The 16960-nt window shown below is 38.8% G+C and overlaps 1 protein-coding gene across 2 annotated transcripts; it reads left to right on the forward strand.

The window, feature by feature from the left end:
- Positions 1–360: 360 nt before the first annotated feature.
- On the forward strand, positions 361–9157 carry LOC105965843 (uncharacterized). 2 transcript variants are annotated; one of them, XM_088813092.1, is made up of 5 exons: positions 361–786; positions 1935–5876; positions 6112–6820; positions 7969–8018; positions 8909–9157. In XM_088813092.1, exon 2 carries the CDS (start codon positions 3825–3827, stop codon positions 5100–5102), a length of 1278 nt encoding a protein of 425 aa, XP_088669218.1. In that variant the 5' UTR covers positions 361–786; positions 1935–3824; the 3' UTR covers positions 5103–5876; positions 6112–6820; positions 7969–8018; positions 8909–9157. The 2 variants fall into 2 exon arrangements, with proteins under 2 accessions (XP_088669218.1, XP_088669217.1); XM_088813091.1 differs by lacking the exons at positions 7969–8018; positions 8909–9157 and having other exon boundaries at positions 6112–7750.
- The last annotated feature ends 7803 nt before the right edge of the window (positions 9158–16960 follow it).

The following is a 16960-nucleotide window of genomic DNA, read 5'->3' on the forward strand; positions in this document are numbered from 1 at the left end:
CACATAGACCAATCCGAACCTTCTGATGAGATAATTTTTTTTCATAAAATCCCTCATTCTCAATCTAATTAAGAATCCTTTCAAGCTAAAAAGAAAAACCAATTTGTTGAATTTTTCTTTCCTTCTGCCAACGGTTGAGTTATGTGTAGCCCTTTACTGTAGTGCTGTAACACCCCTTAATTTATATTATGTGGTATAATAATAGTTTATATATGTATATTATTGAAGTTTATTCATTAATGAATAATATAGTTAGATTTAGGTGGCTGAAGTGATATTAGTAGATAAATCTGGGGTATAAGTATAAATAATAAACTAGCAACTTAGTAACCAAGGAAATGACGTAAGTTTACATCTATCAGATAATTGAGAAGAATGGAATTTTGTTTATTTGGAAAATTGAGGCAGAGCCGCGTGTCTCGAGGTGTAGAGTCATCATCGTCTTCTTCCTCCGATAAATACCTCCTCATCTCGTCTCAATTTCATTCATCACTCCCATTCTTACTCATCATATAAACTGCGCACCACCCAACAAGAGATTGAATATCAAAAAAAACCACAGAGAGAAGTTAAGAATACGAGGCGGCTAGGGTTTAATTGACGGAGACAAAGATGGTGACTTAACGATCTTTCCGGCGGAGTTTTGGCGAGCGGGGTATAGCGCTCGAAAGCCCTCGGTATAAGCTTCGTTTTGGTGGTAGTTTCCGGCTTGTTCCTCCGGTGGTGATAGCTGTGATCCGACGGCGAAGTTCAGCTGATCCTAAAACCTTTCGGATTTAATTAGAGGTATTTAGAATTGAAATTTTGGATTTATTTCTTCACCAAAATTGTAGAATAGGCTGAAAATTGTTCGAATGATTGATTTTCCCCAATTTTTAGAATCCTTTTTGGAACTGATTTGATTGTAATTCTACAGTAGCTTCAAAAAAAGGAATTTTCGAAAATATAACTTTAGTTGTTACTCTGATTTTCAGAACACAATTTGGGAGCTTTGGAATTCGAATTTGAAAATCGTTTCTTCTCAAATATCATAGATTTTCTGGAACATGTTAATTATATGTTGAAGTTCGTTCCATATGATTGAGTTCTATAGGATTTTTGAGCGGAAGAATATGGGCGTTGAAGCGTCAATTCTGGCAGCTCATATGATTATTCTTTTCGGGCTGTTTTCTGTATATTCGAGTCATAATTTGAGTTCTACGTCTTCTGTCCATTTGTAGATGAAGTCGTTATGTTCGATTTCATATACTATTTGTTAAATTTGGATAACATTTCGAATTATTACGATTTTTCAAAAATACTGCCAGAAAAAGGATTTTTGTAAATGCCGGCAGTTTTTATTAACCTTTTCGGGGGCTGTTTCAACTATGTTATGCTCATAATCTGAAAATGGTTTCTTCATTAAACTCTTAGATATTGTTCTTGGCTTTAATTTGGTATATCATTTGTTCTGTTTCGAGAAATGTATAGCATGTTATTAATTTTCAAATAAGTTGTACCAGAAATGAATTTTCAATGTTCGACAGTTCTGTTACATGCTGGTTTTTGGAAATTCTGCTATTTTTGGTTCAGAATCAGGGGTGAAAGTCTTCTGTGAACTCGTAGTATTATTTGTTAGCTTTCATTCGGTATATCATGTGAGCAATTTGGATAAACGTGGAATTTGTTTTTGAATAAACTGTGGCAGCACATACGTTTTATTATTATGTGAAGAAAGCCGTCATATATGAACATATTTTGTTGGTCTTCGTCGTGGTAACATAAACGTGATGGTTATGTGGTAAGTTTTGATGTTAGTTACGGGGTTAGATTAATTTAGAATTGGTAGGTGAATTATTCGGCCTTAAGAACATATAAAGCTAGGAAAACGTAGAGTGTATATTATTTTATTTTTTTAATAATTTGGTGTCTTATAGTTTAAATATATTACATAGGTTTTGAGATCAAGGAACCGTGATCGACAAGTACTCTTGATTGGACCGAGGTGAGGGTTCTCTTGCTTGACCTTTTCTGGGAATATGATAAACTCGGGTAATTGTATCGCTCGAGTACTTGAATTTTGCTCCCTTTCATTGAATTGATCTATTCGTTGTCATTTTGATTATCGTTATTTGAAATTGATTGGATTATGTTAATCTTGAGATTATTTGAGAAATCCCACCTATCGAGAGTTCAACTCTTCGATTAATATTTTCCTTCGAATAACAGTTATTGAATGATCGGTATGAAATTCTTTGAAACCGATCGTCTTCCTTCAATCTCTATTCAACTATCTTCACACCTTGAAACATCGAGCCCTCTTTGAAACCTTTCACTTGATCCCATTTCTTCGGAATTCTTTTGTCTTTGAAATCCTGAAATAATCAGAAATATGGTCTTCTTATATGATCGATGAAGTCCTTTTGGGACGCCTCAAGGACAATGGATATTGATGGGCCCGGGGCTGTTTGGAGGTGACCGCTGGGCGGTATCGGGCCGACGGTGGGTAGTCTCTCCAACAGTACCCACATAGGTTTAGACCCGTACACAACTGGAGGTTAGTTGGGTTTCGGGCTAAACCGGCATGCGCCCGGGCATGCCACATTGCATTACAGGGTCATTCCCTGATCGGTGAATAAGGTAGTAAATGGCTACGGGAGTCACAAGGTAGGTGTATTCTTATCTCTATTGATCGGAAAATCGATTGATCATTCTTACTATTATTCTTGAATTTCCAATCGAAATATAACCGTTAAACGCTTCTATTTTCGATATCACCTAATGGTTCGATCATTGAACTCTCTCTCAGATCATGTCGTCACTCGTTATTCTTATATTTCACCTCACTAAGTCTTCTATGACTTATCCCTCTACTTTATTCTGTCATATTCTCAGACACAGGTGCGGCTTGAATGAATCAGAGGAATTCCCGTTCGAGTAACTACCTTGTTTATATTTGTAAAATAGTGGTTCGATTAAGTTAAGAATAATCGCTGTCTTGTATTATAAATATCAGCGTTTGAACTTATTTATGTATTGTAATCTCATAAGCTAGAAGCTGCTGTTGTATATGTCCGGAACCTTTGTACTTTACCTTGCTAGAAGTGAGGATGTTGATAAATAAATCGTACGTATTTTTGAGAACTATAGCTTGATTAGTAATTAGTATTATTCAAAAAAAAAATAGACCGAGTAATTTCATAAAGTAATTTTGACAAACGCTTCATAGAAGGCGGGCGTCACAGGTGGTATCAGAGCTTAGGGTTTAGGCTCTTCCACAAATTACGAATTTAGCAAATCTAGATGCCTTTTGGAGAATGCGTTCGACGTAGATCTCGACTTATTCCCTCTTTTAGTGATTAATAATGAACCTACATGCGCTATCACATATGTTGAATCTGATTACGATCGAGTTAGGCTACGTAGTCTTCTCATAAGCCGTCACAATGTTTGCTCTAGTAGTCGACTGTTTTATCTAGCATATGCATTTATGATATTCTCTTTATGCGTAGTAAGAAAGCCTGTCTATCGTAGATATGTGAATAGGGGCTTTTGAAGCACATGGTTATAGTCATGTGCCTCGATATATGCTATTTATTCGATGTAAGGTAGGTATTAAGAGCTGATACATAGTAACCTCATTAACTTTTGTAAATCCAACTCGTATTCGAGTATATGTGATAACTATCATTTAGTAAAGATACCTATTCTAGGTTATGCTATATATTTTTATTGTTCGTACATATACTCCTATACTCGATTAATCCGAGTTAGTGTCGCGCATAATTGATATCAAGTCAATTGACACTAACTATATAACCTGACCTTGTATAACCCGACCCAGAATGTCTTTTCTGGGGAAACTTCCCGAGAACCTAACTCAAGCATGTTCATTTGCACTATCTCCGAATCGTCATAAAGGTTCGTCTCATAGCCCCGAAGACGATGAAACCATGATGGAACCAAATAATACTAAGACTCACGAAGCGACCGAAGCGCCACAAGTTCCTCGAGAGACAGCAGCGTCGGAAGTACAATCAATGCTAACTATGTGGCAACAATTTATGCAATTCTGTCAACAACAACCACAGACGGGCGTGCCAATGGCCGAACATGCGATGCCTACGGAGGACCAAAGGTTTGAGAGGTTTCTTCGATTTCGACCACCGAAATTCGTAGGCGAGCCTGATGATCGCAAAACACAAAATTGGCTTAATGAGCTGGAAAAGATTTTTGAAGTTACTAACTACTCTGACTCTCAAAAGGTTAGTTATGCCGCTTTCCAGCTAGAAGAAACTGCAAGTCATTGGTGGCGTGTAGTGAATCAGAAGTGGGCTCAAAATAACACTGCTCGAACTTGGGCTAACTTCGTCCAAGAATTCAATGAGAAGTTCATACCACAAGTGGTGAAAAATGCTAGAGAGAGGGACTTTATGAATCTTACTCAAGGCACAATGACGGTGGCACAGTACGAAGCTCGTTTCAATTATCTAATTCGCTATGCTCCACACTATATGAGCGATGAAACTCGCAAAGTACGCAAATTCATTGAAGGATTAAAATTAGAACTTCGTTGGGCTATAATTTCTTCGGATGCAACAAATTATAGCGCGACGATTAATAAGGCGATGCAGATCGAGTCGGAAATGCGAGAGTTGACCCACTTTGAAGAGCGAGCGAAGAGAACTAAATTTACAAACTTGAGAGGAAATTCAAATCGAAATCCCTTTTCGGATCCGAAATATCCAAGAATGGATCAAGAGCGTTTTACAAATCGTAATCTAGTGTCAAATCATCAGAGCGGCGCTCCCCCCCATCCAGTGATGCAGAGGAAGTGTGGATTTTGCGGACTCTCCAATCATGAAGAAAATGATTGTCGAAGGAAGAAAGGATTGTGTGTTCTTTGTGGAAGTGCTGATCATATCGCACGTGATTGTCGTAGGAGACAAGAATCTCTTCATATTCCACAAGGACAAAAAGGAAAGGCTCCAATGGAGCAGCGAAGCAAGGCCAAAATTCCTGCCCGCGCTTATGCACTTGCTGGGGTGGACGAAACTGCCGAGCCAACCGCTGTCGTAGAAGGTAATGTTGTCTACTTGGTAAATGCGGTAGACCTCATTTAGTCCCGGAACAACTCATTTGTTTATCGTATCGTCTTTCGCAAATGAGTTAGTTTTAGAAGGCTAATCATTACCTTATAATTTCGAGGTAAGCACTGCAATAGGCTCCAACATACTTACTAATATAGTATGTGTAGAGCTTGTGCTATCGAGTTAGAGAGTAAAGAAGACCGTGCAAATCTTCTACTCATAGATTATGTTCTTATTTTGGGAATGGATTGGTTGCATAAGCACCATACCCAATTAGATTGCTTTGAAGAACGTGGGAACTTAACTTCAATTTAGTTATATTGCACATCCTCAAACGGATGGGCAATCAAAGAGAGTGATTGGATTTTTTGAGGACATGTTTGAGAGCATGTGCCATGGATTATAGAGAAAGTTACCGTTAATCGAATTCGCGTACTACAACACTTACCAGACGACCATACAAGTGGGCACCATATGAGGCGCTATATGGTAGGTCGATCTCTATTGCATTGGGAACTCGATAGATGGAGAGCAACCAAAGACGGTCGAGAAAGAGCGCTAAGGCCGGAACTAATACAAGATGCTATTTTGTGCATATCATCAAGCGACGGATGAAAGCCTCACAAGATCGGCAATAGAGCAATGGGCGTAGAAAGAACATCAAGTTTGAAGTTGGCAATATGGTGTTTCTCAAGGTGTCGCCAAGAAAAAGGATTTAAGCGTATTGGAAAAGAAGGGAATCTTAGCCCACGTTATATAGGACCTTTTGAAATTTGTGAACGTATAGGTCGTGTGGCCTATAGGTTAGTCCTTCCACCCAATATTACCAATATTCACGATGTATCCCACGTGTCTCAACTCAGAAAATACAATCCGAATCCACCTCACATGATTTCTCATGAAGGATTCCAACTCGAACATGTCATACGAAGAACGACCAGTTCGTATCCTCGATCAATTTTTTTTTTAAGAGTTGCGAAATCGAAAGATTCCATTGTTGAAAGTGCTATGAAGAATCACCACATGGGAACCAGAAGAGGAGATGCGAAACCACTACCCTTAACTTTTTCACACAGGTAATATTAACGATATGTAAATCTGGGGACCAGATTTCTCTAACAGGGGGAGAGTGTAACACCCCTTAATTTATATTATGTGGTATAATAATAGTTTATATATGTATATTATTGAAGTTTATTCATTAATGAATAATATAGTTAGATTTAGGTGGCTGAAGTGATATTAGTAGATAAATCTGGGGTATAAGTATAAATAATAAACTAGCAACTTAGTAACCAAGGAAATGACGTAAGTTTACATCTATCAGATAATTGAGAAGAATGGAATTTTGTTTATTTGGAAAATTGAGGCAGAGCCGCGTGTCTCGAGGTGTAGAGTCATCATCGTCTTCTTCCTCCGATAAATACCTCCTCATCTCGTCTCAATTTCATTCATCACTCCCATTCTTACTCATCATATAAACTGCGCACCACCCAACAAGAGATTGAATATCAAAAAAAACCACAGAGAGAAGTTAAGAATACGAGGCGGCTAGGGTTTAATTGACGGAGACAAAGATGGTGACTTAACGATCTTTCCGGCGGAGTTTTGGCGAGCGGGGTATAGCGCTCGAAAGCCCTCGGTATAAGCTTCGTTTTGGTGGTAGTTTCCGGCTTGTTCCTCCGGTGGTGATAGCTGTGATCCGACGGCGAAGTTCAGCTGATCCTAAAACCTTTCGGATTTAATTAGAGGTATTTAGAATTGAAATTTTGGATTTATTTCTTCACCAAAATTGTAGAATAGGCTGAAAATTGTTCGAATGATTGATTTTCCCCAATTTTTAGAATCCTTTTTGGAACTGATTTGATTGTAATTCTACAGTAGCTTCAAAAAAAGGAATTTTCGAAAATATAACTTTAGTTGTTACTCTGATTTTCAGAACACAATTTGGGAGCTTTGGAATTCGAATTTGAAAATCGTTTCTTCTCAAATATCATAGATTTTCTGGAACATGTTAATTATATGTTGAAGTTCGTTCCATATGATTGAGTTCTATAGGATTTTTGAGCGGAAGAATATGGGCGTTGAAGCGTCAATTCTGGCAGCTCATATGATTATTCTTTTCGGGCTGTTTTCTGTATATTCGAGTCATAATTTGAGTTCTACGTCTTCTGTCCATTTGTAGATGAAGTCGTTATGTTCGATTTCATATACTATTTGTTAAATTTGGATAACATTTCGAATTATTACGATTTTTCAAAAATACTGCCAGAAAAAGGATTTTTGTAAATGCCGGCAGTTTTTATTAACCTTTTCGGGGGCTGTTTCAACTATGTTATGCTCATAATCTGAAAATGGTTTCTTCATTAAACTCTTAGATATTGTTCTTGGCTTTAATTTGGTATATCATTTGTTCTGTTTCGAGAAATGTATAGCATGTTATTAATTTTCAAATAAGTTGTACCAGAAATGAATTTTCAATGTTCGACAGTTCTGTTACATGCTGGTTTTTGGAAATTCTGCTATTTTTGGTTCAGAATCAGGGGTGAAAGTCTTCTGTGAACTCGTAGTATTATTTGTTAGCTTTCATTCGGTATATCATGTGAGCAATTTGGATAAACGTGGAATTTGTTTTTGAATAAACTGTGGCAGCACATACGTTTTATTATTATGTGAAGAAAGCCGTCATATATGAACATATTTTGTTGGTCTTCGTCGTGGTAACATAAACGTGATGGTTATGTGGTAAGTTTTGATGTTAGTTACGGGGTTAGATTAATTTAGAATTGGTAGGTGAATTATTCGGCCTTAAGAACATATAAAGCTAGGAAAACGTAGAGTGTATATTATTTTATTTTTTTAATAATTTGGTGTCTTATAGTTTAAATATATTACATAGGTTTTGAGATCAAGGAACCGTGATCGACAAGTACTCTTGATTGGACCGAGGTGAGGGTTCTCTTGCTTGACCTTTTCTGGGAATATGATAAACTCGGGTAATTGTATCGCTCGAGTACTTGAATTTTGCTCCCTTTCATTGAATTGATCTATTCGTTGTCATTTTGATTATCGTTATTTGAAATTGATTGGATTATGTTAATCTTGAGATTATTTGAGAAATCCCACCTATCGAGAGTTCAACTCTTCGATTTATATTTTCCTTCGAATAACAGTTATTGAATGATCGGTATGAAATTCTTTGAAACCGATCGTCTTCCTTCAATCTCTATTCAACTATATTCACACCTTGAAACATCGAGCCCTCTTTGAAACCTTTCACTTGATCCCATTTCTTCGGAATTCTTTTGTCTTTGAAATCCTGAAATAATCAGAAATATGGTCTTCTTATATGATCGATGAAGTCCTTTTGGGACGCCTCAAGGACAATGGATATTGATGGGCCCGGGGCTGTTTGGAGGTGACCGCTGGGCGGTATCGGGCCGACGGTGGGTAGTCTCTCCAACAGTACCCACATAGGTTTAGACCCGTACACAACTGGAGGTTAGTTGGGTTTCGGGCTAAACCGGCATGCGCCCGGGCATGCCACATTGCATTACAGGGTCATTCCCTGATCGGTGAATAAGGTAGTAAATGGCTACGGGAGTCACAAGGTAGGTGTATTCTTATCTCTATTGATCGGAAAATCGATTGATCATTCTTACTATTATTCTTGAATTTCCAATCGAAATATAACCGTTAAACGCTTCTATTTTCGATATCACCTAATGGTTCGATCATTGAACTCTCTCTCAGATCATGTCGTCACTCGTTATTCTTATATTTCACCTCACTAAGTCTTCTATGACTTATCCCTCTACTTTATTCTGTCATATTCTTAGACACAGGTGCGGCTTGAATGAATCAGAGGAATTCCCGTTCGAGTAACTACCTTGTTTATATTTGTAAAATAGTGGTTCGATTAAGTTAAGAATAATCGCTGTCTTGTATTATAAATATCAGCGTTTGAACTTATTTATGTATTGTAATCTCATAAGCTAGAAGCTGCTGTTGTATATGTCCGGAACCTTTGTACTTTACCTTGCTAGAAGTGAGGATGTTGATAAATAAATCGTACGTATTTTTGAGAACTATAGCTTGATTAGTAATTAGTATTATTCAAAAAAAAATAGACCGAGTAATTTCATAAAGTAATTTTGACAAACGCTTCATAGAAGGCGGGCGTCACAAGTGCAGTAAGCCGTGTTAGCGGGGAGTGCTATGGTAAAGTAAGCTGTAATTCAATTGACATAGCGATGAAGGAAACCATAGAAAAGGGTTATGCTAGATTAACGTGGTCGGCTAGATTAATTAGGGACTGCATTAGTTTGGCATAATCAAGTTCTATGAGCATATTTGATTGGTAGGTTAGACTTGACACACGACGATTTTAAATTCGCGAGATTAACTTAGGTCATTATCAAGTGTGAGGAAAATTAATTTAGGGTCATATTGTGGATATGATTGATTGTGATCTACCTTTGGGCAAATATAATCGGGCTAGATTAACTACGGGTTATATTTGTCTATTGGACCTGAAGCCCATTAAGAAATATATGTTTTCTCGTTTGTCTCCTAGAGGGAAGTGGAACTTGATAAATTTAGTGGGAGAAAAAATAAATAACATAAGGCCAAACATTTAGTTGTAACAATCATTTAACGCGAATCTCTAATAATCCTCTTCTCTATACCTCTCAGATAACCATGTCTAAGAATCCCATAATGTCAATCCTCGACAATAAACTCAATGGCCCTAATTACCTAGATTGGTTGCGTAGTTTTAAGCTTGTGCTAACCATTGAGGGGCGTCTCTATGTTCTGAACGAGAGACTTCCCGCCACTATACCTGCCACAACGACTGATGCTGAAAAGGAAACTTATGAAGCTTGGAAGAAAGATGACACTCATGCTAGGTGTTATATGATAGCCGCCATGGATCCCGCGCTTGCGAGGAAATATGAGTCTCACTTGCATGCTTTCGATATAAAGGCTCGTCTCGATAGCATGTACAATGAGAATATTAGGGCATCGAGGTACGCTGCTACAAAGGAGTCTGCGCGACTGCGCGAAGGGACTTCGGTCCACGAGCACTGTCTCAAAATGATCAATCTCCTTGAAAAGCAAGTGAATCTCGATGTCACCCTCCCGGCCGAGCTCTCGTTGGATTTGATCATGTTGTCTCTTCCTAGTTCCTATGAATCGTTCATAGTGAACTTCATCTTGAACAAACTAGATCCTCCCTTGGATGAGTTAATGAACATGTTGGTCAGTTTCGAGTCCACCATTAAGAAAGAGAAGTCTGTTCTCATTGCAGCTACTTCTGGAAAGAAGAGTTCTTCCCAAAAGAAGAGAAAGGAAAGAGTTCCCTTTCCAAACAACAAGTTCGAAGTGGGTGAAGGTAGTGGGGGCCCTTAAGGCGATAATCAGCAAAACGTAAGGAGATAGATCAAAATCCTACACAACTTTGGCACGTTAGATTAGGTCATGTCTCTTTCAGAAGGATGAACGATTTTGTTAGTCAATGATTGATCTCTTTAGAGGACGTGAAATCACTACCAACATGTGAATCTTGCCTTAAAGGGAAAATGACCAAGTCACCCTAGAAAGGGAAAATGGAACGAGCCGAGGGTCTTTTGGACTTGATCCATACAGACGTATGTGGTCCACTAAGTGTTAGTGCAAAGGGTGGATACAACTATTTCGCTACCTTTACCGACGATTATTCTAGGTATGGGTACGTGTACTTGATGAAGTAAAAGTCCGAAACATTTGAAAAGTTCAAAGATTTTAGACACGTTAGTAGAGAAGCAACTCGGATGAAGTATTAAGAAGCTACGATCCGATCGTGGTGGAGAATACTTGAGCATCGAGTTCATTGACTATCTAAAAGAGAATGGAATACAATCTCAATGGACTCCACTTGGAACTCCTCAACTCAATGGAGTTTCCGAACGTCGGAATAGAACTTTATTAGATATGGTTCGATCTATGATGGGGTTCACCAACTTACCGGCATACTTGTGGGGTCATGCACTTCGCACTGCCGCGTATTTGCTGAATAGAGTTAACACCAAAGTAGTTAAATCCACACCTTATGAACTTTGGCATTCCCGGAAACCCAACTTCAAACATATTAGGATATGGGGTTGTCCCGCTTACGTGAAGCGATTAGTGGGAGATAAGTTGGATAGTAAATCCGACTTGTGCTATTTTGTGGGGTATCCCGAAAACTCGATGGGATACGAGTTCTATTATGTCAAAGAAGCAAAGACGTTTGTTTCGAGAAATGCCACCTTTTTAGAAAGGGAGTTTCTATCCGATAGAAAGGGCAGCATGATAGAACTTGAAGTAGTTCAAGAACCACAAAGTGAAGTTCAAACGCAACAACAAGTAATCGAACCAATACAATAATCCACTAATATACCTCACCTACGGTACGTAGATAGATACGAAAGAGTTCGGAGAATGCCGGATTGGTTGTTCCTCCTCGAGAATGATAAAGATCATGTTGATCTGGGACAAGATCCAAGAACATGCAATGAGGTCGTATCGGATGCGGACATGGGACATTGGCTTACTGCCATGAAATCTGAATTGGACTCCATGTACTCCAACAAGGTGTGGACCTTGGTAGATCCACCTAAGGGAATTGTTCCCATAGGCTGCAAGTGGATCTATAAGAAGAAAATTGGAGTGGATGGAAAGGTATCGACCTATAAGGCCAGATTGGTAGCGAAAAGATATACTCAAAGGCAAGGTGTTGACTATGAGGAAACCTTTTCACCAGTCGCGATGCTGAAGTCCATTAGGATTTTGCTGGCCATAGCTGTATGGTACGACTACAAGATATGGCAAATGGATGTGAAGACCGCCTTCCTGAATGGAGACATTGAGGAAGAAATTTACATGGCGCAGCCGGAAGGCTTCATATCTTCTAGAAGTGAGCAAAATGTTTGCAAGCTTCAGCGATCCATTTATGGATTGAAACAAGCATCCCGAAGTTGGAAAATTAGGTTCGACTCAACTATCAAAGAGTTTGATTTTGAGAAGAATCCGGAGGAACCTTGTGTATACAAGAAGGTTAGTGGGAGGGCAGTGATATTTTTAGTGTTTTACGTTGATGACATTCTACTCATTGGGAATGACGTAGGAATGTTGCAACAAACAAAAGCATGGTTGTCCACACGTTTCTCAATGAAGGATTTGGGAGAAGCATCTTATGTATTAGGAATACGCATCTATAGAGATTGAGCAAGGAAGATGCTTGGCTTATCCCAAAACCTGTACATAGACACCGTTATGAAACGGTTTAGCATGGAAGAATCGAAGAAAGGATTCTTGCCAATGTCCCATGGGGTTCGTCTCTCGAAATCTATTTGTCCGCAAACACCTAGTGAAATCGAGGAGATGAAAAGGACACCTTATGCTTCTGCCATGGAAAGCATAATGAATGGCATGCTATGTACGAGACCCGATGTTGCGTATGCTGTGAGCGTCACAAGCCGATATCAGTCTAACCCTGGCCCGTCTCACTAGAAGGCCGTGAAAGATATCCTCAAGTACTTATGAAGGACTAAGGATATATTTTTGGTTTATGGGGGTGCCGAGTTGAAATTAGAGGGCTTCGCCGACTCTAGTTTTCAATCGGATGTGGACGACTCAAAGTCAAATTCGGGATTTTCATTCATGCTTAATGGTGGTGCCGTGTGTTGGAAGAGTTCCAAGAAAAAGCACGACAGCTGATTCCACTACCGAAACGGAATACATTGCAGCGTCTGAAGCTGCAAAATAAGGGACTTGGATAAGGAAGTTCATCCAAGAGTTGGGTGTCATTCTTAATGCTAATGATCCAGTACCGTTGTACTGTGATAACACCGGAGCCTTGGCGCAAGCTAAGGAGCCGAGATCGCATTAGAAGTCGAAGAATATTCTGAGAAAGTATCATGTGATCCGAGAGATCATTGATAGAGGTGAAGTTAAAGTAGAACGAGTCACCTCGGAAGAGAACGTTGCAGACCCTTTCACGAAGCCTTTACCGAAATCGGTCCACGAGAAACATCGTGAGTCGATGGGATTGCGATTCATGGGTAGTTGGCTTTAGGTCAAGTGGGAGATTGTTAGAGTAGGTGACCAACAAGCGAACATGTGGCTGTGGTCTTTCGTATTTATTATGGTAATAAACTAACCTTTTTTCGTATTAATGATAAAATACCTTGGCATTCTATATCTTTGTCTGTTTGTCACAAGCATAGATATAGTCCTTACAGTTATTACAAGTACTAGTAATTGATCGTTAGGATCGTGAGATATTTACTTAAGTATTATAACTGTTAAATGTGTTCGTAGTCGAAGGGTTACGCCACCAATGAGGATATCGGCCTTTCCCATTAAGAGACTAGCACTTAGTGTATGTGTACCGCTTCTCATCAGTAAACGGTATTATGATATCTGCATGCATAAGTGGGTGCTCGCAAGTTGACGAGTTCACTGAACTCCCTCACCCTAGAAATCTCTAAGTGGTTCCCAATAATCGAGTAGATATATCTATGGTATAGTTGTACACCATTAGTCCTTATGACCTAGACATCACCGTGACTTCACTAGAGGACCAGCTGTATCGTGACCTGTCCCTGAGTTCCACCGAGGACCGCCCTAAGGGCCAGTGTTCGTGCAGTCCAAAATCTAGTGGGAGGTCTGTGCATTATAGTCGGGGATTCGATCGCTAGAATAGTCTTCGATGTCCTGTGTGTTCTTATAGTTTGTAATCTCTCTAAGTCTCTGGCCAGAGCTAACTAAGTGATGATTAGAGAATTCGATTCTCTAAGTCATGCACGTAACAATTACAACACTTAGAACGATCGCACCGTCATTGAACAAATAAAGAGGTCTCGATGAACCAATGCCTCTAGTTCAATCGGGACATATGAATCGAAGGGATCGTACTGTACGCTAACTATATCAAAAGGTTCTTGCAGACACTTCATTTGTATCTATGGAATCATGACGCGTAGTTGCTAGACGCCAATCTTGATTCATTGGGTGATTAATGTGAAACGAGCTTCATCTTAATCGTAACTCTAAGGAACGAGTTTTGACCACAAAGGGAAAGGGCACTGAATTAGGGTTTCCACTTTTGGAAAGTTGGAAATTGAGAATTGGCACTCGTAATGACGAGGACATTATAATAATTCCGAAAATGTAATTGTTACAATTTTCCGAACATCAAATTGAGAGAGACGAGCGAGTAAAAGAACTAACGAACTTAAGCTGTTGGGCCCGGTCCAAATTAAGCCCGTTAGGGTTTTATGCAAGACACTATAAATACTTGATTTATAGGTCTTGCACACACACAACACACGAAACCCTAACCCTAGCCGCTCCCTCTCTCTCTCGGCCATCTTCTCCCGCGGCCACCACCTACGTCGCCGCCGCAAACTCGCCAGAATCGGCCACCCCTTGGCCGATCCCTTTTGGTAATTCTTTCCTTCTTTCTATTCTTCCATTTTTCTAACTATTACGTGTCTAGTGCCACGTATTTAGTAGATCGAAGTATACGAGGAGAAATCCGAGAGGAGGAAGAACGAAGGAAGATCAAAGAATCGAGGAGCAGCACACGTGTCTAATTGCAACTCTTTTCTTACTCTTTGATCATTCTTGCCTCGTGGACACCTAATTTTTGATTTGTACCTATAAGATGCCAAATCCACCAAATAAAAAAGAAATATAAATTAATCCAAACAAAAATTCATGTAAACGTAAACGTAGAGTGTTATTTCTACAGTCCACTGTATCTGTTTTATCTAGTGTTTTTGTTGTTGTTTGTTGATGCGTATTAAAGTCCTAGTATTGTAGTTCGTGTTTTTAAGACCATTGTTGCGAATGCACTTTTGCGCATGGTTTTTTACATGTACGTTTGAGCATGTCCTTTTGAGCGAGTGTGTTTGTTCATGTTTCTTGATCTGTATTCATGTCCTAGGACTGTAGTTTGTATTTTCATGATCCTTTTTGCGAATGCACTTTCGCGTGAGTACTTTTGTGGATGCTTTTGTACTTTTACTTATGTGCGTATCTTTTCTAGCGAGTGTTTTTGTGCACGTTTCTTAATGGGCATTCATGTCCTTGAATTGTAGTACGTATTTTCATGATAGCTTTTGGTATCCAATTTTCCCGTGAGATAAGAATTGTAACCCACTGAAATAGCTTTCTAATGCCCCTGGAACTAGGTGATTTGGAGTCCGGATGAGAGAGTTATGCTCGAATTCGTGGACACTACCAAAGATGTTGAGGGATTCTCTATTCTAATTTGATTTTATTTTCTTAATTGCAACTCTTTTCTTACTCATTGATCATTTTTGCTTCCTGGATACCAAATTTTTGATTTGTATCTATAAGATACCAAATCCACCAATTAAATCATAAATATAAATTAATCCAAACAAAAATCCACGTAAACGTAAACGTGGAGTGTTATTTCTACACTCCACCGTATCTTCTTTATCTAGTGTTTTTGTTGTTATTTGTTGAGACCTATTAAAGACATAGTATTGTTGTTCGTGTTTTGAAGAACATTGTTGCGAATGCACTTTTCCGCAAGGTTTTTTACATGTACGTCTGTGCATGTCCTTTTGAGCGAGTGTGTTTGTTCATGTTTTTTGATTTGCATTCATGTGCTAGGATTGTAGTTTTTGTTTTCATGATCTTTTTTGCGAATGCACTTTAGCGTGAGTACTTTTGTGCATGCTTTTGTACTTTTACTTATGTGCGTATATTTTCTAACAAGTGTTTTTGTGCATGTTTCTTGATGCGCATTCATGTCCTTGAATTGTAGTACGTATTTTCATGATCGCTTTTGGTATCCAATTTTGAACATGTTCGAGTCCGAATTTGGAAATTTGCCGTGAGACACGAATTTAGCCCACTCAAATAGCTTTCTAATGCCACCGAAACTAGGTGATTTGGAGTCCGGATGAGAGAGTTACGCTCGACTTCGTGGACACTAACAAAGATGTCGAGGGATTCTCTCTTCTAATTTGATTTTATTTTCCCAATTGCAACTCTTTTCTTACTCTTTGATCATTTTTGCTTCCTCGACACCTAATTTTCGATTTGTACCTATAAGATACAAAATTCACCAATTAAAACATAAATAGAAATTAATCTGAAAAAAAATCCACGTAGGCGTAAACGTAGAGTTTTATTTCTACACTCCACTGTATCTTTTTTATCTAGTGTTTTTGCTGTTGTTTGTTCATGCGTATTTAATTCCTAGTATTGTAGTTCGTATTTTTACGAACGTTGTTGCGAATGCACTTTTGCGCATGTTTTTTTACATGTACGTTTGTGCATGTCCATTTGAGCGAGTGTGTTTGTGCATGTTTGTTGATTTGTATTAATGTCATAGGATTGTAGTTCGTGTTTTCATGATCCTTTTTGCGAATGCACTTTTGCGTGAGTACTTTTGTGCATGCTTTTGTACTCTTACTTATGTGCGTATATTTTTTAGCGAGTGTTTTTGTGCACGTTTCTTGATGCGCATTCATGTCGTCGAACTGTAGTACGTAGTTTCATGATCGCTTTTGGAATCCAATTTTGACCATATTCGAGGTCCGAATTTGGAAATATGTCGCTAAACAAGAATTGTAGCCAGCTGAAATAGCTTTCTAAAATGTAGTACGTAGTTTCATGATCGCTTTTGGAATCCAATTTTGACCATATTCGAGGTCCGAATTTGGAAATATGCCGCTATACAAGAATTGTAGCCAGCTGAAATAGCTTTCTAATGCCGCCGGAACCAGTTGATTTGGAGTCCGAATGAGAAAGTTATGCTCGACTTCGTGGACACTACCAAAGATGTTGAGGGATTCTCTCTTCTAATTTGATTTTATTTTCCTAAT

Source organism: Erythranthe guttata, chromosome 14 (assembly GCF_056151865.1).
Source record: "Erythranthe guttata isolate IM_541 chromosome 14, IM_541, whole genome shotgun sequence".
Classification (NCBI taxonomy): domain Eukaryota; kingdom Viridiplantae; phylum Streptophyta; class Magnoliopsida; order Lamiales; family Phrymaceae; genus Erythranthe; species Erythranthe guttata.

Coding starts and splice junctions, on each gene's coding strand:
- LOC105965843 (XM_088813092.1), top strand. CDS start 3,825: ATGTCTTTTCTGGGGAAACTTCCCGAGAACCTAACTCAAGCATGTTCA.